At 50.0% G+C, this 24,990-nt stretch overlaps 1 protein-coding gene across 8 annotated transcripts; it reads left to right on the top strand.

Annotated features, from left to right (window-relative positions):
• Window positions 1-128: 128 nt before the first annotated feature.
• Window positions 129-24,990, top strand: HEPH (hephaestin). Of its 8 annotated transcripts, none has more exons than XM_074834905.1 (22): window positions 129-202; window positions 862-980; window positions 3,589-3,785; window positions 5,963-6,207; window positions 6,932-7,144; window positions 7,695-7,874; window positions 8,265-8,519; window positions 9,147-9,315; window positions 10,526-10,665; window positions 12,432-12,563; window positions 13,154-13,365; window positions 14,992-15,142; window positions 15,433-15,645; window positions 16,421-16,631; window positions 16,876-17,015; window positions 17,927-18,058; window positions 19,004-19,110; window positions 19,859-20,084; window positions 20,843-20,982; window positions 21,367-21,529; window positions 22,678-22,710; window positions 24,248-24,990. In XM_074834905.1, exons 3-22 carry the CDS (start codon window positions 3,622-3,624, stop codon window positions 24,490-24,492), a joined length of 3,471 nt encoding a protein of 1,156 aa, XP_074691006.1. In that variant the 5' UTR covers window positions 129-202; window positions 862-980; window positions 3,589-3,621; the 3' UTR covers window positions 24,493-24,990. The 8 variants fall into 8 exon arrangements, with proteins under 8 accessions (XP_074691006.1, XP_074691007.1, XP_074691005.1 ...); XM_074834906.1 differs by having other exon boundaries at window positions 163-227; XM_074834904.1 differs by lacking the exon at window positions 129-202 and adding an exon at window positions 488-617.

Here is a 24,990-nt window from a genome sequence, read left to right as displayed (position 1 = left end):
TGGTGCGTGCTGTCTGGCCACGCCCCCGCGCCCGGCCCGCGCGGTGGCCGCGAGCGTGACTCGTGTTGTGCTCCCGAGGGAGCGCGGCGCGCGGCCCCGTGACATCACTGGGCGCCCTTAAAGGGGCCGCGCCCGGCGCCTCCCCGGGGTGGGGCCGCCGGTGGGGCCGGGCCGGGCCGCCGGGACCGGGCGGGGCGGGCAGGTGCGTCCTGGCGGGCGGCCCGCAGGTGCGCGGCGCGGCGGGGCGGGGCGGGGGGGCCTGCGGGGTCCGGGGGGCCGGGCCGGGCCGGGGCTCGGGCAGGCAGCGCCCCGGTTTAGGGCCCAGACTTTGTCCCCGCGGGCGCGGCCTGGGCGTGGGGGTGTCTCCCGGCTGCGCGCTCCCCTTCCACAGCGCCCGCGCCCAGCCCCGCTCCGCTGAAGGGCTGAAGCGGTTCCCGCGCTCCAGTGACACTGTTTCCCCTCTGCAGGGGGCCGGGCAGGAGGCCCGCGGCCGGCCGCTCCGCCTGGCCCCGGCCGGAGGGGCAGGTCGGGGCTGCTGTGCCTTGCGGTTCCGTCCGTCCGGTGAAAGGGAAGGCCGGGGAGAAGGGATTCAAGGGATTCTGCTGCAAAGTATCAAGGTGCAGGGACGAATGTAATACAAAGTTTGGGTTGGGCTTTTTTTTTTTTTTTTCCAATCAAGGCATATATTTCAAAGAAAAATTGACTTTTTTGAAAAGAATTTACGGTTGTTGGTTTTCTTCACCTTGCACTGAAGTAACTACACGGTGCTTAGTCGCCATCAAGAGACTGTGAGCACAGAATCAGTCTGGCCTGCCGAATCTTCCCCGGGTGACGCTGTTTTGCTGTTTTTTGATGTTCTAGCCCGCCGAATCTTCTCCGGGTGACGCTGTTTTGCTGTTTCCTAAAACCTCCCCAGAGGTGTGCACGATGCTGTGATCCAGCTCCAGCCTGAGGTCCAGACGGACTGTTGCAAAGCCTGGGTAAGGGTCCCAAAGTCCCAAAGACTTTGTCCTTGATTTCTGGGATGCCGGAGCACGTCCGCAAGACATTCAGATTGCCACGACTCCTGGTCGGAGCTGATTTATCTGATAAGCTTTCTGGTGCTGCAGTGCGGAGCTTTGGTGTGGTGAGCAGGGACTCTGCCACACAGAAGCAGTGGCTGACGCAGCGGGGATTTGTCTCGGTAGGCGGTTTTCACAACCAATTTTAAGAGTCACTGTTTGCTCTTGGTATAAAGTCTAAGCTTTGCCCTTTCCTAGGATTTGATATTGCTTGCAAAAACCATTAATGTAAGAGGACATAAAGATTAGCCCGCGCTGACTCCCCAGGCTCAGCGGCTCCCGGTCCTTGTGGACAGCTGCCCCACGCCCTGGGCACTCTTTCCCTGGAATACTTTGACCTGCAGTGACAAGGCCACTTCCTCAGCTGAGCCGAAGGCATCCCCTTGCCCTTCCCAGCGGGGTGTGTGCCGACAGGATGGGAGGTTTCGAGCTGAGGGCTGGCGCCGCCGGCTTTGTCTTTCCTCATTGCTGTCACTGCTGCCATTTGCTGCCATGGCGTGTGTGAAGTGGCATGGGTCCAGCTTTCCCAACCCCTTGCTTTGAACCTCTTTCTTGGCACGGAGTGAGTGGGTCAGCGCAGGTGTTCCACCTCCCCGTGAAGGGCAGCGGTGACCAGAGCAGCAGTAGCAGGGAAGAAGGTCAGTGAGGTTGGTGGGCAGCGCGGGGCAGCGGTTCTGAGCTCTGCCATAGTCCTGCTCTGCCAGGGCCGTGGGGAAGGGGCTGTTCTGTGTCCCAGTTTCTTCAGGTATATGACTGGGACCTTGGGAAGGGCTTGCTGCTGGAGCAGAGCTGTCCTGTGTGGATGGACCAAAACCATCTTGGATTTAGAGAGATCCCTACAGCTCCCTTTTGAGAAAGGAGGGAAAGAAGGTTTTTCCAAGTTGAGAGTTGCTTTCTCTCAACTTCTCAACTTAATGACTGTTTGGAATCGGTAATACTTGATCATTATTAGCTTCTGAGGATAGCACAGCATGTCTGGAAATCAGAAATACAGGACTGGAGGTGATACATGAGTAGGGATCTAGTCCATTGCCATGCGCTGGGCTTCAGTCCCGTATGTTGGGTATCGGATGCAGGAAGAGGTTTAACAGCTCCTCTGGGAAAGCTGCTCTAGTGTGATGCCGTGCTAGCTGAGAGCTTACAGAATGTTCAGCTTTGCTACAAATAAACCTGATGTATTCATGTTGCTGTTACCAAAGGCAGGAGAGAATAAATAGGGAGAATAAATAATGACAACAACTTTATAAAAAAACCTTTCTGTGTTTGACATGGTGTCACCATCCCCTTCTTTTTGAAGTTAAAGAAAACTGATTCCTTTAAGCTTTCTTGCTAGGTCACATTCTTCTAATTCTGCTTTCTGTTTCTCTCTGCTGAATGTTTTCTAAATTGCTGTTATGTGTCTCCAGAGCTGGATGTCTGTTTTAGATGGCAGTTTGATTATCAGTTACATCCAGCTTTGTTAATTATGTCACTGGCTGACATCTCTCTTAAGCATTTTCATGTGGGTTTTTATTTAGTTTGTCATCCATTTTAACCATAAGCTATTTTCTTATCCTTTGGTATAATTCTGCTGCCCCATATTACATCATTTTCTCCTTCATACAGGTAGTTCTTTGAAATTGTATTCACAGAATTGTATTTTGATGATTTCAGACAATTTCTGTAACTTGCCCTGGATCTCTCTTCAGAGTATTTCTGGTGCTTATTCACACCAAGCTCAGTGTCGATTGGAATTTTATGAATAAGCTCCTTACTTCGTGATCTAAATCATGGGGACAATATTTAATGGAACTAGACTAAGCAGAAAGCCTTGTGCAGCTCATTTGAGATGCACTCCCTGATTACAGAGAACCACTCTTCAGGAGCAATCTTTAAAGAAGATAAAATTTAAAATTACTTCCTAGTGACTAAATCATACTTCCTCAGGTGGCTTAGTGGAATAGAGATCTTGGCAACAGTTTAAAATATAAAGACACTTGCTTGGGATTATTTCCCCGAGCTTTGTATGTGGTGCTGTAAGATGATCTGGGACATCAGAGGTGGTAAAAAACCAGTCACTTGAAATCCCAGAGCGCGTGGCACTTCCTGCTCAGGACCCGCTGCCCTAAGTAGGCAGTTACCTGGCACGGGGGGTTTGCAGGTGCCTCTTCTGCTGCCGCAGTGCTCGCTGTGTGCCTGCTCACCTCCTCTCCTCTCTGAAAGCTTACAGCACGAGCAGTGCTTTCGCAACGCTGTGGAACAAAGTGTGTGGAAGAGAACTACAGACCAGAAAAAATCCCGGTTAATCAAACTGTTATGAGAGAAGCACGTTTGATATTGGGGGCTGGTTAGCAAGGCATAATCTCCATCCACCTTGCGCATTAATTCTGTTATGGGAGTGTTTTCCTTCTTGGATATTTGAATAACGATCCCAACAGGATTTCTACCTGATTTCTTCATACCCTCTCAAAACGCCCAGTACCTTCAAACCATGGGGTCATATTCTGCTTCTGTTTCATTACCTTTGTTTTTCTTTTCTCCCAAATAGGTGCAACCCCCAAAAGTGCCCTCACTTCAGGCTATGATGGGATTGTTTTGGCTGCTGCTGCTTTACATCCCCGTGCTGTCACCCGCGTTTGCTGGAGGTGTCACCCGCGTCTATTACCTGGGGATCCGCGAGGTGGACTGGGACTATGCTCCGACAGGAAGGAATGTGCTCGCTGGCCAGAGCATTGCACGTAACCTGTATGTTGGGTTCTGTAAGAATTTAGTCTGGTACTGGCTTAAAATAGTAATTTTATGAGTACTTTCATGGAGCTATTCTGGGGCATCTAAGCAAGCAAGAGACATGATCTGATAGATGTCTGATCTTTATGGGCTTAATGTTTAACGTGCTTTATCAGAGGAACTTAGAAACCGTATCAGTGGGAGAAGGAAGGGTCAGTTTAATGGAGCATGCGATGACCAGAGCCCGACGGAAGTGCAGGCTCTACGACAGAACAGATTGTGCAATGCTCTGCCCCAGGGTTTCATTTTCCTTCGTTCCAGCTGGTGATGGACTTGTGTATCCCCAGGCACAGTGACTTTTCACCTTCATGTGAATGACTTCACAGAGCCGGCTGGGCTTTGTTTAAATGGAATTTCAAGCCTTTGACTTAATGGAACTTCCTGTGTGAAATTTTAGGGGTTGTTTGAAAAATGTTTTTGTTGCAAAACTCAATCTGGAAACTGCAATAATTACTTTGAGTCACTACAAAAACAGGTTTTGGTTTTAGTTTTCAAAACACCAAACTTTTTTCTTTTATTTTTGTTTGTTTTGGAGGTTTTTTTGGCATAGCTTTCCACAGCTTTTTAAAGGCATTTGTGCTTTTTTTTCCTACCCCCTCATTTGCTATGGCAAATAACCTGTATTTCTCAATTGCAGTCATTTACCCCTCCATAATAACTAACACTTGGGTTTATACATATCTTTCAGAAACAGCACAGCAGGAATAGGAGGGGGTCACAGAAAAACATCAAGGTCTGTCAGTTTAGCATGGAAGAGTCTCTGTTCTCCCTGGAGATGCTGAATAGACTTAAATTAGTTCACAGAAAAGGAAGCCACTCAAATTCAGGATTAATAAAGATGTTATCACTGACTCCTGCAGTGATAATGAATGTAGTGGTTTTTGTTTGCTTTCTCTCATAATACACGAAGAGAAGGAAATTAAATTCAGGGCCATTAAACTTAAAAGCAATTTGAAAACTGTTCTGTCACTGCAAACAATTAGCTAATGGGACTTACTTGTACAATGATTGCAGAAACGAAATTTCTAGCAATTAAAGGATATGATATTGATATGAATAGTGGAGGTAGTAAAATGCTTGAAGAATTTTTTTTGTTGGGAAGAAATGGACTCTGGAGGGGGGGGAAAAAAGAGGCAGATCTGTAAAATGAAGTATGAATTATCTGTAAACTCTTGGCTAATAGTGCCTGCAGGGATGACTTGGCAAAGGGGTGAGTCTGAACACAAGGGCAGTGCTTGCTGTTTTGGTCTCAACTGTCCATCTTCTGGCCATACACAGCAGTTTGCCTGTATTTTGGGGCTACTTATATTACTGCAGGATGATTGATAGGGGCTATGCTGGGAGTAACCTCAGCTCTCATGTAGGCCTCTCCCACTAATACCGGGACCATAATTCATCTCTTATCTACTAAGAATTGACCATAAAGAGCAAATATACTCATGAGTTGAACTTTAGTACTTGTATGAGGTTTTAACTCTGGAAGCTGGTTACGTGCTGGGTACGTACCTGCCTGACTTGTCAGCCATCCTACAAGCAGTTCAGAATCTGTTAAGTAGAAAATCATCTTTTAGACTGTGAATTTTGGCCAGAGAGCTCAGGATGTTGTGGGGTTTTTTTTAATTCGCCTCTTGTGATTTAGCTGCAAATGCCACGAAGGCATGGGAGATGAAGGCTGAAGCAGGCATGAAAAGGGCTTCGGTCTTCCCTGTGTCACCCACACGTGACTGTTAGGGAAGCACCATCCTTCCTGTTCCTCGCTGGCTCTGCATAGTTCGGGGGCACTTTGTGCCCGTTGGTGAAGGACTGGGGCCGGGGCCGTGGCCATGCACGGCGCAGGGGGCTCCGGGCTCGCTGAGCTGTTGACGTGCTGACGTCCCCACGGGGTTTCAGGTGCTGGGGAAGCAGAGGGACCTGACGCCACGCCGCTGGTTCTTGAGCGGGCTGCGCTTCCCGTGTCATGGCAGCCAGGGGTGGGCAAGGAGGACTTTCACAGAGGGCTCGGAGTGTGCTGGTGTCCCCTGTAAAGCTTTTGGGCTTGGGGAAGCTGTGTGTCGTCATCACTCTGCTGTGTTACCGACCAGCTGGTTTGTGTAATGCATGACTCATGGTGCCTTTCCTTTTTCTGAATTTAACAGCAGGGCCTCAACATACCTCCAGCCCAGCAAAGACAGGGTGGGAAGCATGTACAAGAAATCTGTCTATAAGCAATACACGGACTCCACGTACGCCACTGAGATCCCCAAACCAGGCTGGCTGGGTTTCCTTGGGCCTGTCATCCGCGCAGAAGTGGGGGATACCATTAAAGTACACCTAAAAAATTTTGCTGGTCGACCGTATACAATCCATCCTCACGGTGTTTTCTACGAGAAGGACTCTGAAGGTAAATGAGCCGCTGCCATGACCAATTTTTCTCACTGGGAGCTTAGGTGTACACGTGGAGGAGAGGTGTCTGTAACATGTCTTGGTTAGCCCAAAGCTGTATTGCTGGGCAGCAACTGTACTTGGTGCTTAGTGACGTTGCCTGATGTTGGGTTGGCGGGTTCACCAGTCTAGGAGTAGTTTCCTGACCTGCATTGCAGTACACAGCCCAGATTTCTTGGTTTTAGAAGAACTTCTGAGGCTTGCTAGTGGGAGAGTGGTGCAGAAGGAGAAGAGCTGTATTCGTTCTTTGAAGTGCTGTAGTGTGAGTCATGAGTGCGATGAGGCCAAGGAGCTCACAGGAATGGTGAGGTGCCAGGCCAAAGGGCTGCTCTGTGCTGTGGCCCTGGAGGTCGCCAGAGGCTGCCTGCGGCACCCAGCAGAGCTGGAGGCAAAGGAGCAATAGCCAGAATGGGAATCATCTTTTTGACTGTGCTGACCCCTTTACTGGGCAAGTTGCCTTACAGTGGCTCTGTGCCTCAGTTTCTCCCCGAGGGAATGATGATTAAACACTATTTCAGCCTCGGGGTGGTGAGTCTTTCTTTGAAATCTGCTCCCGAGGATATAGGTGTATCTCTGCTGAGGGAGCACGGCGCAGTGTAAGCTTACGTGTGTGGATTTAAGGTTACGTGTGTGCACATCTCTGCTCTTCTTGAATGGATGCTGTGATTGCTCAATTGTTCTAGGATCCCTGTATCCTGATATGTCCCTTCAGGATCAGAAGAAGGATGATGCTGTTTTCCCGGGAGGGAATTACACCTACACTTGGACTGTCCCTGAAGATCACAGCCCAACTGCTGATGACCCAAACTGCTTGACCTGGATCTACCACTCTCATATTGATGCACCAAAGGACATTGCATCTGGATTAATCGGGCCATTACTTACATGCAAAAAAGGTAAAAACTCCAAGAGGAAGCAGCTGAGGGCTGCCGTTTCATACTGTGAAGATTTGGTGGTGACTTGAACAAGAATAGGATGGTGGGGATACTCCCAGCTTCAGGGGAAAGTGCAGCGTGACTGGGGAAGATGGTACCCGTGTGGTAGCTGGGCTCTAGCCGTTACCTTGTCTTTATCCCATGGTGTCCAGGCAGGTGAGCTTGTAGGCCTCTTGATCCCAGAGAGCTGGGAATCTTGTCCAAGACCTAGTTTGTCTATTACAAAAAATGGGGACTGTTTGATTTCAGCAGGAGTAAGAATGCTGAAGGTGTTGCAGTTCAGCCATGCAGTGGCAGAGCTGCTTGGGAGTGAGAAATGTTTTAGCAGGGATATATTAGAAAAGAGTGAGCTTGCTAGGACTCTGCAATGAGCTGTGCTAGGATGGGGGGGGGAAGCATCTGTCTCTAATTTGTGTGGTAGGAGTTACTCTTCTATTGGTGTTTTAATCCCTTGACTGAAGTCTGCTTTTCTGCATGGGTGGGTATTCATTCGCCTTTCCTTTCACCGCAGGAATACTGACTGGCAGGTCTCAGAAACGTCAGGACGTGGACATTGATTACTTTCTGATGTTCAGTGTGGTGGATGAGAACCTAAGCTGGTATCTGGATGAGAACATAGTGTCCTTCTGCACGGATCCAGGCTCCGTAGACAAAGAAGATGAAGAATTCCAAGAGAGCAACAAAATGCACGGTCAGTGTCACCTCTGTGAAGCCACTGACTCTGCCCAGACACTCTGGGGGTGTCCGTGCTGCTGCTGTGTGCCAGGGTGTGGGCAGGGGGTGAAGAGAGACAGCGAGCTCTGAGATCATGTGTGAACAACATCACAGGGACAGTGCAACACCCCCAGAAGAAAGAAGGGTTTGATTTAATCTTTGGCTTGAGTGAGTCTTTGAGTTGTTTGGAGGTTTTGGAGACGCTTCACTTTAGGAGTGAGTTGTGGAGCTGGGCTCTCCAGAACGAGAGGAGGGGGATGAGTTCTGGTTAGGTCCATCTCCCAAACGTGCCTGTACTGGGACCTGCGAGCAGACGCTCTGAAGGCCCCTTTTCTACTCTCTGATTCTGGCTTGCTTGGTTTTGCAGCTATTAATGGTTATGTGTTTGGGAACCTCCCTGATGTGACCATGTGTGCTGGGGATTACGTTTCATGGCACCTCTTCGGGATGGGCAATGAAATCGATGTTCATACAGCCTACTTCCATGGAGAAATGCTCAATATTCGAGGCCATAGGACGGATGTGGCCAGCCTCTTCCCAGCCACTTTTGTTACGGCAGACATGGTCCCCAGTAACCCCGGGAGGTGGCTGCTGAGCTGTCAGATCAATGACCACATACAAGGTAAGGCAGAGGCTGGAATTTGACCTGCACTCTGCAGCCTCCCATTTTCCTCCCAGTGTGGGCCTGTGACCTGCAGTGTGGCAGGGGACGGTGCCTTGGGCAGCATTCCCGCTAAAAATGGCCCTAGATGAATGAGGTGATTCCTTGTCTTGTATAAATTGGGATGGATTGATGATTAAAATGCAGGCCAGGCTTACTGGGGGCACCTTGTACCACTGTGTGGTGTTCCACGTTGATCAGTGCTGAAGACAATAAGTTTGGTATGGCTGAGAGCTGAGGTGGGGCAGTGCCTTCAGAGCTGCAGTCCCTGCAAGGGGCAGGTGCCGGCTGCATCCGAGGACAGCAGAAGACTCCATTCGCTCTCTGTCTGTACTTCCATAGCGTCCAATATCTAAGGTTAGAAGCTCTGCTCACTGACAGAAAAACTCCTTGCTCTGGGAACCACCTTATCGCCTTCTCCCAGCTGTGTGCCTTTCGGGAGAACAGAGGAAAATGGCCAGTTTGTGGCATGAGGTTGGGATAGAGGAAAATGGCCAGTTTGTGGCAGGAGGTTGGGATGTTTTCCTTGCCTGCTCAGACTGGCCGAGAGGGCTTAAGCGTGTGTCTCCTCCACCATGTCTTGGACAGCGGGGATGGGGGCACTCTATGAGGTCCGGCCCTGTTCTCGGCAAGCTCCGGCGTCCGTCCTGGGAGGGAGAGTCCGGAAATACTACATAGCTGCGAAGGAGGTGCAGTGGGACTACGGACCTTCGGGGCTCGACCAGCTCAGCGGGCACCGGCTGAGCGAGGCAGGCAGGTAAGCAGGAGGCTGGTGGGCTAGGCCGGGGTTTGGGGGCTCTGGTCTGTGTCGGGGAGGTTGTGAAGGAAAATATGGGATTTCTTTCTCATCAAAACGCATGCCTGCAGTTCACGTGGAGTACACTTTCTGGGGAGGCAGGTGACCCCAGCTGGAAAGGTAGGCTGCTGTAGCAAGCCTGTGCTGAGGGCAGTGCTCGGGACCGTAGGGACGTACGTGGAGGCGTGCTGGGTTCCACAGCCTTGCCCACAGACGTCAGCAGTCCCAGCTTATGTAGGACGTGAGCTGCCACATTTGTCTGTGGGCTTTGTTTCTGCTTGCCGTGCCTGAGCTAGGAACAGACCCATATATTCAATGAACTATTAAGAAAGCGCATCCTGCAGCAGACACGGGGTGGCAGAGCTAGCCTGCTTCTGTGCAGCCTTGCTCTGCAGCAAGTGATTTCCAGGAAATCAAATGCAGTGGCCTCTGACAGCCTTCATCCCAATGTGTCAGATGGTTGTGAGAGCAGCTGGTGAGTGGTTTCCCGTTCAGACTTCAGCTAACTGAAACAAAGACATTCCTCCCCCTCCATTCCCTTCCCTGAGAAGCTGTTGGAGAGGATCTCTCAGATGGAGAAGCAGAAATGCAGAGCGGTTAATGATTTACCCAGAGCCATCAGCAACTCTCTTGCAGACCTTAGAACTGAAAGCTCCTTAGACCTGTGAACTGGCCTTGTGACTAAGCTGCCTCCTGCAAGGCATGTTAAGTCTGTGTTTGGCGAGGGTGGTGGTGGAGGAAATAGCGCTCTCTTTCCAGCTGTTGTGTGGGGTTTTTTCAGTTAGGATTGCAGCTGTCCCCTGGCCTCTGAAGAACTGGGTGTTTTAGCACTGCCTTTGCCTTACAGCACTGCAGTTCTGTTCGCTGCCCCGTCTTGCACACTTTGTGTAGAGATGCTGTTCAGACCTGTGCCATCACACCCGGCCATTCGGCTGGGCGAGGGCTGCCTGCCAGAGGTGCTCCCTGAACACAGTGGGTAGACGAGTCTGTAGGACGAAAAAGCTTCACAGAGACAAGCTGTGCTTGTTCCAGACCAGAGATGCTGTCCTTGCCTGAAAAGTGCCTTGGTTTGGAGATGCTGCTGGCATTGCAGAGAGATGTGGGGAGGGAGCGGGACAAGAACGGGACTGATTTTCATAGAATTGACCTGACATTTGCTTTTTGCCTTTAGCACTGCTGAGCAGTTTTTCAAGCGTAGCCCCTACCGAATTGGGGGAGTCTATTGGAAGGCAAAGTATGTGGAATACACCGATGAGAGCTTCCGTGAGGAAAAGCAGCAATCAGAAGAAGAGAAACACCTTGGGATACTCGGTAGGAATCACCCAGCAATACAAATCTCTTTCAGTGTCAGTGGGGACGGTGCTGATGTCAGGAGTACCAGCTGGCCGTGACTGTCCTCGTTTCGTGGTGCAGGGAGCGGCACGGGGGGTGTTCCACAGTGGTTACATCTGAGGGCGAGGGGACAGGCTGAGGGTGTGGAATGTAGAATAGACAGAATCGCTTCTCTGCCAGGGCAGTCTTCAGAGGTTAGTAGTAAGGACTGAGGGACACAGGATGGTATTTGTAACTAGAGCTAAACTGGTCACAGTAATAGCCCCCAGTTATGTGGTTTTGAGTGAGAATCTTCAAGGCATGCTACAAACCCCACTTTCTCACAGAAATCTTCCTCTCCCGTGTGGGTGCTCTCTCTGTTATAGCCAGGTAACAGGGAGGGTGGTGAAGAAAGATGAGAGTAGAAAATAGGGGGTCTGCAGTGGCAAAGGGATTGCATGTGAAGGCTGTGATGTCCATGGTAGAAGCATATAGGTGTGGTCCAATTTCCTGTGTCAGCAGTGACTAATGATCTAATGACACCAGAAATTAGCAACAGCAATCCCAGCAGAGGCCACAGAAGGAGGCAGCACATGTAGTGAAATACAGACTGGGACAGGGGGAGAGAATAGTGGAGAGAGGCAAAAAGAAGCATAAGCAGCTGAATAAAAGTTAAATATTGGAGTTGTGCATAGGAGAGATGCAGTGTAACTGTCAGGAGCCGACAGCATCTTGCTGGACCTTGGAACCAGGGGGAAAAAAAAGGGTTAGCATTACCTATATTCCTATAGAAAGAGAAGTGACTGAGGGAAAACTCAGATATGACTTTATAGAAAGAAATTACTGGTATTTTCTACGGGTAAACTAAAACCACTGAAAGATTAATTGATGAAAATCCCAAGTCAAATAAACAAGTGACTCATTTGAACTGGCTCGTTAAAGCAGACTTGATGAAGTGGTTGGGATGTGTGGAAGAGATACGGAGCTCCGCAACAGGGAGCTGCTGAGTGCGGTGTGGTGCAGCGGGGCCAACCCACGCTGCATGGGCACGTCCTCGCCTTAAAATACAGCAAGCTGTGCTGTGGGGATGGCTGGGTGGTGGGCTGCTGGCACTGTGCTTTCTCTCCGTGGGGCTGTTAGGCCCCAGCCGTGGACACCTGGCAGCTCATCACCCCACAGCTTGCTCCTGCCCCCTCATGCTTCCCCTGGCAGCACCTGGCTGTCCTGCCTCGCGGTGGCCTGTCCAGGTCACTAACTGTGCAGCAGGTTGCTTGCTTTTTGTTCCGAGTCCGGAGTCTGTTGGTTTTATGGCCTCCTTCAGTTGCCTGAGATGTTTGATGAACAATGGGGATGGAGTCTGGGCTATCTAGGAAGGGAGGGGGTGGCTCGCAGGGACAGCGGTGGGCTTAGAGCATCTTGCACCCCTCTTTCCACACCTGCTTGAGGCACACAGGAGGCCTTAGGTAGGTGGGGAGAGACACAGGCCTTTCCCGAGGGCATTCAGCACTTCAGGCTGTTTTGTTACTCCTTCTGTGAAGGCCTGAAGCCTTTCAGGGTTCTCCTGCAGACCCGAAACGCTTTCAGATAATTCTTGTCACCCCTCTGCTCCCGCTGTCAGGGCTGAAGAGCCTTAGGTGCTGCCAAGGGGCATCCACCTTCCTTCTGCATCTTCTGCTCCCCTCAGCCTGGGTGAAAGGTGGCCCTGGCTTGTCTGGTCATCCAGGAGTTGCTCTGTTGCTGACTTGCTCTCTTTGCTATTTGTGTAGGTCCAGTGATCAAAGCTGAAGTTGGAGACACCATCGTGGTGACGTTTGTTAACAAAGCCTCCTGGCCTTTCAGCATCCAGCCTCACGGAGTGTCCTATGGGAAGGCCTGGGAAGGAATGCGGTACCATGATGGTTTGTGGCTCCTTTTTCCCGAGTAACTCAGTGCTAGTGCTGGGGGTGAATCGCCACAGCCCATACCCCTCCTGTGCCGGGGAGCTTCTGCAGCCAGGAGGGGCTGGGTGTCCTGCTGGTCAGAGTCACCACACTCCTCTGAGCCTGATGAGGCCTCACCGATATTCCTTCCACTGAGCTGGTGCCCAGGGAGGCTGCCAGGGGGAGTATGATTCCAGAGGTGCTATGTTTCAGATGACAACTTTAAACCAGAGCTCAGACTGTTTGAGAGCCTGTGAGCAGAGAAACCCAGCATGCTCCAGCTTAGATAACCACGAGCTTCCAGTGTTCATCTCCCCAGATGCAACTGGATCCCCTTTACCTCCCATCGCCATGCCTGTCTCTGCCATGGCACCGGAGGGGGGATTCACGTGGTGCTGAGAGCAGCTCCCTTCTTGAGTGTGCCCTATAAATGTGCTCACGTCACACCTCAGAGACACCAGATGCTCTAGGGACATGAACGAAGCCCAGCCCAGTACGAATGTAGCTGGTGAGACGATGTAACCGAGTTTGTGCATTTGGGAATAACCGTGCCAAACTCTGTTTTAAAGGTCTGTCCCAGAGCGGGGTTTCTGTGGCTCCGCTGCACAACTTCACGTACCAGTGGACCGTGCCGAAGCAGGTCGGGCCCACGGCCAGCGACCCTCCCTGCCTGACCTGGCTGTACAGCTCGGCAGTGAACCCCAGCAGAGATGCCAGCTCGGGCTTAGTGGGGCCTCTGGTCATCTGCAAGCCGGGCACTCTGGATGACAACAACAAACAGGTGAAAGGGCTTTTCCTGCCATGCTCTTACCAGCTTCTTTGCTTTCTGGTAGAGAAAGGAAGTATCAGCAAAACATTAGGGAACATAATGAAAACAAACGGTCAGTAGTGTGAGCCCAGGAGAGCCTGATCAAAGCCACAAGGTGGGGTAACATCAGGACAGCTGGTGGCCAGGTCTCACGTGGGAACGGCTGGGCTGGCACTCTGGGCTCTGCCCTTGGGATGGCTTCTGGGCTCTGCTTTAAAACTCGTAGACAGACTTGGCTCAACAACTGTACCTTGGTGTGACTTTATAGGTGACTTTTGTCCTGAGGCTTGTGTATCAGGCTGCTTTCAGAGGCATGGGGAGCATTCATTGCAGTCTCAGAAACATTGAAAAGACATTTTCACTTACAGGTAGTTTGCTTGAGTGATACAATGCTTTGAGGTTTGGGTGAGCCTCTTTTCTTTTGCAAGATCAGTTCATTTTCAACCAGAGCTGACTACAAAAAAGCACGTGAAAATCCATGTCAGTCTTTGTGCTTTTGATGAAAGAGAGGTGAAATCTGAAGAGCGACCAGTACTACTTCTTGACATTTCACTCAGGAATAGTCTGGTCATGGCAGCAAGTCTAGGGAAGACAGTAAATGAATATACTGGGGAGATGCAAGACAGATTAGCAGAGCCCTGTTGTAAATAACAGTAGGTGGCAGAGACCCAAGCTGCTGCCATCCTGCCTACCTTGTGGGGTAGCTCAGGGAGTGGCTGGCGAGTCCGAAAACAGCTGCCGTGAGACAGTGATGGCACAACGTGGCTGAACTAGAAGAGATCAGCCCCTTACACAGGGTGGAAATGTGAATCTGCTGAGCAGAGAGCATCGTGAACATACACAGCCCGCTGTGTGAGGGAGCTGTGATCATTGAGGGGATATTTGCAGGGATTGAAAGGCTGTAAACACAATAGACTTGTTTGTAAACGTAGGGCAGGGAAAATCAGCTGGGGCAGCAATTCTGGCTCCACAATCTTAGGCAACCCTTTAATGAACATGTAATTGGGGAGCACAGCCACTCCTTGTGCGCCCGCCTGCCGCAGGCTGGGAATTGCTCGGCCCTCTCGGGGGAGGAGCAGCTGGGGAAGCTGGTGTCAGGGTGAGAATCTGGACAACGCAGGGGGTGTTTGTAGTGGGGAAACGCACCATGCTTTGGAATGTATTTCTCAGAAGAATTAACATTTTCAAGGATTTGGGGTAATAAAATAATCCCCAATCTAGGCCTGTGGTAGGAGAGAGGAGGGGTGGAACATAGTCATCAGCCTGTCTTGTGGGCTGGGCTCTGATCTCGGCTCTGATTTGGACAGACAGTGAAACCTACGCCTAAACATGGGGATGGTGGGGGAAGGAAGCAATGATTTCATATCCTTGGCTGAATTTTGTCATTTTACTCATGTGAAATATCATGGAAAATCCACAAGTGGTGTCTCTCTTGGAACAAAAGAGGAACATTCAACGTGAGTAAAGGGACAGAGCTCTGGCCCATAATGAGCCAGGTTTTAAGATAAAGGGGAACATGAGAGCCAGGCAAACAGCTTTAACTGTAACGATAATTAATTGATGCATTTTAAAAATTAACAGCCATCATTGTAATTGTAGAAAGGGATCGACAAAGAATTTTACCTTCTCTTCAGCGTGTTTGACGAGAACCTCAGCTGGTATTTAAACGCAAACATAAAGTACTATTTGAGGATGGAAGAGACTTCTGTGAAAAAGGATGATGGCTTCGAGGAATCAAACAGGATGCATGGTAGGGCCTGATGCTGTTCTGGGTGCAGGAGGAACAAACCTGCAAAACGTGGGGCGGTGCTGCCCCCGAGACTGAGCTGGGAGCTGGGGTGGCTGTGGGTTGTGTTGGTCTGGAATCAAGTGAGGCAGCGGGTGGGACGTGGGACAAGAAGCTTTCAGGAGCGTGCTCAGGGCTGAATTACAAGCGAGTTATGCTTCCTCTGGCAGGCCTGCCCTGGCAGGGTCTGTGCGCAAAATGAATCTCTTGGCTGGGATCTACTTGCAGAGAATTAATTGTTTTCTCCTTTGCAGCCATCAACGGGTTTATGTTTGGTAACTTGCCTGGGCTGACTGTGTGTGAAGGAGACAATGTGTCCTGGCACCTTCTGGGCTTGGGTAGTGAAGCAGATGTACACGGAGCTGTGTTTCAGGGAAACACCCTGCAGATGAACGGGATGCGGAGAGATTCAACCAATCTCTTCCCCCATACGTTTGCCACTGCCTTCATGCAGCCTGATAACAGTGGTAAGCGCCTGCACGTCTGACTTGGCAGCAGGAAACGTCTCCCATTGCAGTCTTTGATCCTGTGGCTGATTCTTTAGCACAGTGTAAGCTCTTACAGGGTGAGCTGTGCTCTAGATCATTTTTGGTCCCATTTATGAGGCCACAGTTCTGTCATTGCATCTGATTCTGGAGAGAGAGAGGAGCTCATCCCATACTGTCCTAGACTGATTCTGTAGGCTCTCACTTCCCATTAAATATTTGCAGTAACAGCCCCGATGGACGTTGCTGCCTGTGACCCATGGGATCATGCACACACGTCTTTCAGAATAAAGTAGCAGGCAGTTGCCAGAGCTTAACTCCCCTGCCCATGGCTTGCTGAGATTCACGTTTATGACAGCCCCCACTCCTCCAGTTTGCGGGTGGGCACACAGTACCGTGTTTCACCCACACAGTGCGATGGCCTCCTCCCCTTCAGCATTTGCAGGCTAGATCTCCTACTCACCCAGTGTCTCAGCAGTGCTAGCTGTTATGCCACTGCATTGGTTTCTTCACATCTAATAAGCTGGTTATGCATAAAAAAGCCTCCTGAATTGATTTTTGTGTAGGACTTTGTTGTGCCATTCCTCCTTGGTTTCTCTAACAACCCCTTTTGATCTCTGCCTGTGGCAACCAAACACACACACAGACACACACAACTCACATACCGATGGCAGCCGCGCCACAAGCCCTGCATGGGAAGCATCTGCTTCCTGGGACCTTTAAAAGCTGATTTCCTTGTTGGTGCTGCCTCCCTCAGGGATTTTTGAGATCTACTGCCAGACGAGCAATCACTATCAGGCTGGGATGAGGGAACGCTACTTCGTTTCCAAGTGTGGAAAAAGGGCTCCTGCTGCTGCCCGGCGGTACAGAGGGGTGCGGACGTACTACCTCATGGCGGAGGAGGTGCTGTGGGACTACATGCCTGACCGAAGCTGGGAGAGGGAACGGCACAACCACTCTGTGGAGAGGTAGAGCCCTTCTTCTGGGGAAGCCTCTGGCAGAGTTTCTCAGTAGACCTTGGCGAAGGCCATTGGGTGTCTTGGCCATCGCGCGACACGGTGTGGCTGTGGGGGGAGCTGCGGCCCCCGCCTCACTGCGCCCACCTTGGCAGCCAAATGGGAGACCCGTTCGGCTAGTGAACCCCCTGCCACCAGCTAGCTGCTCATCCCTGTGAGCTTTTGGGTATCTCAGCACTCCTTCTGCATTTCTCAGCTACGCCGATGTATTTTTGAGCAACGAGGATGGACGGCTCGGCTCCAGGTACAAGAAGGTGGTGTACAGGGAGTACAGCGATGGGACTTTCCAGACCCCCAGGGCCAGGACCAACGGTGACGAGCACCTGGGGATACTGGGTAAGGCCATGTGCAGAGGGTACGTCTTCCACTCACACAGCAATGGGGCTTGACCCTAGAGCTGCTGTGGCGAAGGGCTGTGGTCTGAAGGCCTCCTAGATATTTAGGCGTCTGCTGTGTATGCAAGTGAGGAGAAATCCAGACTGTCTCTTACCCAGGTCTGCCAGCTTTGGAGAAAGAGGGACCTGAACACAGCTCCTGGTAGAGGACATTGGGTTCTCCTGCCTGCCTTTGCGCCAGCTTTCTTTCATGTCTCAGGCAAAGCATTTTTCACACCTGCATTTCTCTGACTGTAGAACAGAAATAAATGCTGACTTCTAGAGAGCAGTCTGAGAGATGTAGGTGAAAATCTGTAGCTGTGAGAGAAATGCTTTTGGGGCAGGAGCAGGCAGGCCTTGGGGTGTGGAGGAGCATGTTGGTGACTGACGAAGTCTGAAGAGACACAGCTCTGTGCTATGAACCCAGGACTGCAAGTGGTGCCGGAACCACAAGGCTGGGGCAGTATGTGCTGTTCAGAATAGGCTGCAGCTCTGATCTGTGACACTGGCAAAATTGAATGTTACCATATTTTCTGAAACCAACAGCAAGACATGATCAAGACACGGTGAAATTTAGCATAGCACTATTCAGAAATCAAGCCTTGGTTGTACTGGGCACAGTTAAAATGCGTAACAAGCTTCATTTCCCCCGTTGTGAAACTCAGTCTGGTTTTCTAAGACTGACTTGAATTGGGACTGACCTCCAATTCTCTTTTTGGGAGGTAGAGCTAAGTAGAGAAGAGGGAGGGGACCATCATAAATATTATAAGGGAATATGTCTGGGGAGAAGATGATGAGACAGAGGTGGGAATATTCTTAGGAGATATGTTGACAGTTTTTGCCGCTCTCAGAGTACATTCTTCCCATCTCAAGGTCCTTTTCTGTGGGCGGAAGTGGGAGATATCCTCAACATTGTGTTTAAGAACAACGCCAGCCGGCCCTACTCCGTTCACGCGCATGGGGTGCTGGAGAGGGAGACGGGGCAGCCGCAAGTGGCAAACCCTGGTAAGTCGCTGTGGTCTCCAGGCTGTGGGCTTACAGAGCTGATCTTAGCCTACAGCTAGACTGGCTTCCTTAAGTAGGCTTCAATGTACTTGTTTTCTTGTGCTAGAGAACCGGAGCTGAACAGTAATTGGTCTTTGGGGTTTACCGCAGTCTCAGTGGTATCGCTTTCGTGGGGATGCCAGCCCTGGGAGTTCGTGTTCTGTCTGACTTCTGCGTCCAGCAGAGCACAAACTTCCCTGTGTGCAGCCTCTTCTCCCCTGCTGAGCATGGCCTGTCTGTAGGAAGGAGAGGAGCGATGGCAGTTCACAGCTCAGTCCTTGGAAGCCCTGGGCTGACGGCCCGTGGTGGGGGAAGCCTGCCCCTCTTTGGGACCTACACTTTTTGTGATAGGCACCGTGGTATGAAATAGGAGAAATGCACAATTGCTTGCCAGGACACTGACTGAAATCACCCATTTGTTTCACAGTCCAGATGCCAATTTGTATAATTTTTGGTCCCCTTCAACTTGCACAGGCTGTCTAAGCAACAGGTTTTCAGTTGGGCCCTGTCTTTCTGAAATGTATTGCTAACACACGAAATAATAATTTTAAAAATTAATTTGAATGAGCATCATAAATACACTTCAAAGAGATGAAAGATCATCTCAAGCTCCATCTGTACTGAGGAGAGGTGGAATTTCCTCGGCCAGGTCCAGTCTGAAAGGCAGCAGATAAAGCAGAGCTGTGCTGGTAGCAGACAGTGTGCGCATGCTGTGGCCCCTCTGCCTTGCTTGTGAGAGGGAGCTTCCATCCTGCTTTTCAGTGTTTGGGGAAGGAACATGCAGTGTCCAACAAAATCAGAAAATTTGCACTTTGGAGACAGGATCTCTGTTTTCTGTTCCATTTTGCGTGCCGCTCGCATGCGGGTGCCTCGCACTGCTGTTAACGGCGCTTCTCTGCCGCCCAGGAGACATTGTGACCTACCGGTGGGAAGTTCCTGAGAGATCTGGTCCAGGGCCAAATGACTCAGCCTGTGTTCCTTGGATCTACTACTCCACAGTGGACCCCGTAAAGGTAAAATAGAAGTTAGAACCAGAAAAGCCCAGTTAGACCAGTTTTTCACCCCCTCTAGAAAACAACGTGAGCTGGATACAATTTAGAGATTGGCCCAGCCGAGAGGTGGAACCACCACCTGGTGACATGTCCAGCAGCCTCCTGGGAGAGGAAATCCTCCAGATTTGTCCTGATGTTTGTCCTTTGTTTTTTCCTAACGCAAACCTTCATAAAACAATTCTACTGTTTCCTTGTCACTAACCTTCCTTCAGTTATTTGCAGGATATGAGAACATCTCCCAGTAAGTCACAGTTTCTATTAGTGACAGCCATAGGGCTAATCAAGAAAGACAGAAATTGTCCAAAATTAAGCCCCATGGACAAAGCAGGAAGATTTTGAGCATTGCTAGGATCAATTGTCATAGCACTGATTTCACAGAGAAACAACCCAGAGGATCCTGCAATAAACCATCACATTCAACCCAGAGATCATTACCTGTTTATCTCAAGTTGCAGATGTTTTTGGAGCCACAGAGTGGAGAATATTTTGATATCATTCATATTTATGACTTTTGGATTTGCATTCATAAGAACATGTATAGTCTCTGTTCGTGTGCTTTGGTAGCTGATTTTCACCAGTGAGAGTACTTAAATGGTAGAACTGTTTTAAGTGGGATGATGCAGGGAACAGAAAATATAGTTGCTGAAAGGCAGAGAATTGCCTACAAAAGATCCTTGTCTCAGAGGTTTTTCTCCTTCGTTCTGATCAGGATATGTACAGCGGTCTGGTCGGGCCCCTGAAGATCTGCCGGAGAGGGGCACTGCAATCTGATGGGGTCAGGAAGGATGTGAAGAGGGAGTTTGCTCTACTGTTCCTGGTTTTTGATGAAAATCAGTCCTGGTACTTGGAGGAAAACATGGAACGTTACAGCAAGGGAAATCACAAGGCGATCAACCTGCTGGATGACAAATTTGTGGAAAGCAACAAAATGCATGGTAATGTCTGCTAGGCACCGCAGTGCCCGTTACTGCCTGCGCACAGTTGGTGCTGATTCTGTGGCCCCTGTAAGTAGTCAGACACCCAAAAACCAAGAGCCTGGCTCCTAGTGAACACCCTCATCCTTTTCCGTTGTCGGTGGCACAAACAGAATTAAACTGTCTGTTGTTCTCAATATTGCAGCACACACACACACAGATCTCTGGCCTACAATGAAGGCTAATCGTTATGGCTGTCCCTGTTGGGAGGAATAGCAAGATGTGGGCCAGAGAGGTTAATCTCTGTGTCTGAGAGACTCAGGACAGGAAATAAAATCAAATGTGAGATGAACATGTCAGACTAATTTCATCCTGTTCATCTCGGGACTGTGAGGATGTGTGAGATTTCAGATTGATCGACTGAGCTCGGTGGCTGCAGTACATGGCTCAGGTGGTTTAGCTGATCACCAGAAAGCGATTTCTGCCATGGTAGGGTGAACATGTTCTTCTAAATTAACGTGTTATTTATGATAGTTTTTCTCCATGTTATATCTGGATCTATCTAAAGTATTCTCAGCAAAACCAGTCCCTTGGCATTTGTGGAGATAATAGGGGAGAGTTGCGTTCTGTGTACTGTCATTACTGCTGGCTTTGTACAGGTGATTTAACTTTGTACAGGTCTAACTTGCCCTGTGTGTTCTTCCTCCAAGATGGTTCAGCATCTTTACCATTTCAATAACAGCCTTTTCTGCTCTCTCTGGTTGTTGTTTATGGCACAGCAATCAACGGGAGGCTCTATGCAAACTTGCCTGGGCTGACCATGTTCCAGGGAGAGTGGGTGAACTGGTACCTGCTGGGTCTGGGTCAGGAGATCGACATCCACACAGTCCATTTTCATGCTGAGACCTTCATCTACAAGGTAAGAATATCCTGCTGATGATAAAGCAGAGACTGACCACTGATAGCATCACTTTTGCTTGACTCTGATGGACTTGAACTTCTTCAATGACTTCACAGCAACATCACCCAACCAGGAAAGGGATGTGGTTTTACACATCCAAATCTGACTCCCTGGGCCTCTGTATTGTGCTGATGTGTCCATCTTAACCCTTTTTAGGATTAGATATTACCAGATTGTGTTTTCTTTCCCACCTACAGCCCTGGAGCTGCTCTTTGAAATCTTTTTTTTTTGAGCTTTTAAAAACTGTAGCAGCACTGAGTGGTCTCCAGTGACACCAACAGAATTTTCTTTCTGAGAAGATGCAGAGAGCTGCTCACTAACGGCCTCCCTTCCCTTTGGCAGAATGGCAAAAGCTACAGAGCAGATGTTGTGGATCTGTTCCCTGGGACCTTTGAAATGGTGGAGATGTTGGTTGGGAACCCTGGGACGTGGCTGCTTCACTGTCACGTGTCTGATCACATTCACGCTGGCATGGAGATACTCTTCACAGTCTTGCCCAGACCAGGTAGGGAGCTACTGCTAATTGTTACTGTAAAACATCCAACAGCACTCTGATACTGCTGCTAAATTCTGAGTGTTTGCATCACACTTGCAACTCTTTTATATACCACAAAAAGCCAGTTAATTGAGCAGGTTATTACTTAAGTGCTATTAATTTAAGATGTTCCCTTTGAATATGGTGATACCTGCAGCTGGAATTAATAATAAATTGGTTTCTGGGGTTTATGTTGCCGACGTTATTATCATGAATTTTATTTTAGCTGGTGTCTGAAAAGCAATGTTCAGCCATCAGCTAGTAATTGTCCTTAGTAAGAATATACCCGTAATCTAAATGCACATCCCAAGGCTTCTCATTTCACCAGGGAACACTGGCAGGTGCTCAGAGGTGAGTGGCACTGCCCTGGGCTGGGCTGCGATGGAGTTCATTCTCTGCACAGGAGCCTCCGGGGTGCTGGGTTTTGGATCTGCTGCCAAAGCAGAGCTGGTACACCCCGAGTGTCAGCTGTGGGTGAGCAGTGCTGGCGCAGCATCGGGGGCTCTGCTGCTCACGCAGGGGGTTCGGGTGGGGACACAGTGGGGACTGTGACCCAAGCTGACCAGGGCTGGTCCATGCCACCTAATGTCACACCCAGCAACAGAAATGGGGAGAGTGGGGGGAGTTTTTCCAGCGTAGCGGGTGCTCAGGGACTGGCTGGGCATCCGTCTGCTGCTGGTGAGTGATTGCTTTTGCATCACTTGTGGTTTTTTTGGTTTAGGAGTTTTTTTCCCCCCTTCACTTATTAAATTTTCTTTATCTTGACCCACAAGTTTGGTTTTTTTTTTTTCTGCTTTTGCCCTCCCTCATCCCACTGGGGAGCGAGTGAGTGACTCTGCCAGCCAGGGTCAGCCCCCCCCACACTCACAGACTTTGAGTCGCTTTTCTTTCAAGGGCCACAGAGGGTTGTGTGGCAGGAGCGGGTCTGCTTTGGGAGCAGGTGACACAGAAACACTCTTGGTGTGATGTGGAGTGAGAAAACACTGACAGGAGAAAAGAAAACCTGCAACCCTGTAAATCCATGCTGCCTCTGGATCTGATCCTCGCCAGCCGTGCCGTGTTCTGGACTCTCCCTGTTCGGCCCAGCACACTCTCACCCTCCTTTTGTTTCCTTTCAGAGCCAGCTCTTGAAGTCGTAAACTACAGTGCAGGTACGGTGTATGTCGCTCTGCTAAATACTGCCTCTGGGTGAGGCAGAGGAGGGGGATCTCTGATCAGGGGAGGTTTAGGTCCATATGAGGAGAAGGGAGAAGCACGGGCGCCCCTTGCAGCCGCTCCTCTGTCAGGCTGGCCAGCCTGTTAGTCTGAGGCCTGGCTGCCCATGGGTAACAGGGAGGGTTTGTGTTTATCTGTCTGCCAAATGTCTGTGCTCTGATGATAAAAATAAGGAAGTTGGGCTCGTTAGGCTTGTTTGACCATGTTAGGTGAAAAAGTTTAGTGGCCTTACATCCTGTTGCTGTGTGCGGATTCATCTTCAGAGGAGAGTGCAGGCTGAGAAACTGGCAGAGATTCAAAGGGTTTTAGAGGAGGTGTTGCCAAGGACTGAAAGGGATAAGAGAAATCAAGCAGCGCCTTAGATTAGTTGTCCTCCCTTCTTGGACTGTCAATGACCTTGTGGTTTAGGGAACTTGCATCCTCACCACTACTAGCTGAAGGGACCGAGTCAGCTTGCAGACCAGTACATCTGCCTTCTGGTCTGCTCTTCCCCCAAGAGCCCGAGCACGTGCCCTGGGTCCTTCAGGCATCTTAAAGAACAGATGTGAGAAGGCGTTTGGCTGAGCAGCAGCAGGGAGAAGGGGAGTAGTAGATAAGATCACTTTGACATTTTCTGGGGTAAAAGTCTGAATAGTTTACGGGGCTGATATATTTCTCTGATTTTTCATCTTTCTCCACGACTCCATTTTTCAGCTGCTGTGAATAAATCCAGCTGAGCTGATCTCAGAGCCAGCTTAGACCAGCTGAGAACACAGCCATCTACCTACCACTCTTCAGTCTTTCTCTACTGATATCTCAGTCATTTCCTTCCCAACAATGTCTTCCTCACTCAAAATGGGTTTAAAGGAGTAGGAAACATGTCAGAGCAGTAGTGACAATATTAAGTAACTCAGTTTATACCATACTCAGGCATCAGCCTCACCAGGCAAAAGTGTTGATCAGCAGTTGTTACCTGTGCAAAGAGCCACATTTCTCAAAAGGTCACTGCTGCGCCTGTGTGGAAGCAAGAGAGCTGAGGATCTGAAGTGACTGGCCCCAGCATGACCGAGCCAGCGCAGGCTGGGCAGTGGTGGTTGGGCAGAGCCGAGTGCCTGGGGAGCAGGGGGGAACGCGCAGCGGCCCTGCTCCGGCCCCGCGTTCTCATCCCCGTTCTCTGTCCCCGCCCAGCCGCTGGGTCCCCACACAGCCCCCGGTTGCCTTCCTCGTGAGGGGCACAGCAGTGGTTAGAGGAGGGGGCTGAAGAGCTGTGGGACATGGCGGGGTCCTGTTGTGGAGTGGGGTAGGGCAAGAACCATTCCTCCTCGAATTTCTGTGTGACCTCAGGGATGTGAGGGTCTGTTAGAGCGATGGCAACTGGGTCTCCTTTAACTTGCTTTGATTGCGTTGGGTCTTTTACTCCTTTTTTTGTACTTCCTGGAACCTTTCAGTTGTGGTATTTCTGGCTCTCATTGGAACTATCTCTTTGTGTCCCAGAGTTGCCACCTGAGGATAAGGATGAGTCCCAGAAGATCACACTTTTTGGAGCAAAGTTGGCTCAAGGGCAGATAGAGGCCACAGTCATCGCTCTGGCTATTGTGGGAACGGTGCTTTTCCTGGTCGCCTGCTCCCTCCTGGGAGTGGTCATCTATCTCGAGAGACAGAAGCGGCTGAGACGCAATCGGAGGTCCATCCTGGATGACGGATTCAAACTCATGTCGCAAAAGAATCCGGGGCTATAAAAGCCATATACAAGCTCTGAGCTGTGTGCTTGGAGCAGAGGCTGGATCCTTGTCCACAGCAAAGATTTTGGGCATCATTTCAATTGTACACTGTACTTTTAGAAGCTGAGGAGGGAAAGCTGGAGCACTGACCTCTTCATCTATCCTCCTCAGCACTCTGTAAAGGAAAAGTCTGTCCAGGAAGGATCTGAGGACCCTTTGAACTGACTGAAGACAAGTAACAAGAGTAAAAAGGTCCTTCTAAAATACTTCTCTTCCCCAAGGAAGAGGGGAGACATTTCCCCTGTTTTCTTCTCTCCAGAACAACTCCACTTGGTCTTTCTCAGCAGGCTAGCTTAGGCCAGGTTCCAGTCTTGCTCCCTTGCCAGAGCTGAGCTGGGAATTGTGTCCCAAGAAACTGTGAGCCTTTAAAGTAATTAATCTGCAGGGGGAAGACAATATTTTCATTTTGTGAATCAATTAAGAATACAGAAGATAAAATGTTAATTTTGATTTGGA

Source organism: Strix aluco, chromosome 10 (assembly GCF_031877795.1).
Source record: "Strix aluco isolate bStrAlu1 chromosome 10, bStrAlu1.hap1, whole genome shotgun sequence".
NCBI classification, from domain to species: Eukaryota; Metazoa; Chordata; class Aves; order Strigiformes; family Strigidae; genus Strix; species Strix aluco.
The sequence above is the reverse complement of the archived record's forward strand: the minus strand, read 5'-3'. Positions and strand labels throughout refer to the sequence as shown.

Coding starts and splice junctions, on each gene's coding strand:
- HEPH (XM_074834901.1), top strand. CDS start 1,025: ATGCCGGAGCACGTCCGCAAGACATTCAGATTGCCACGACTCCTGGTC. Junction 9,316..10,525: donor CGGCTGAGCGAGGCAGGCAG/GTAAGCAGGAGG, acceptor TTTTGCCTTTAG/CACTGCTGAGCAGTTTTTCA. Junction 12,564..13,153: donor AGGAATGCGGTACCATGATG/GTTTGTGGCTCC, acceptor TCTGTTTTAAAG/GTCTGTCCCAGAGCGGGGTT.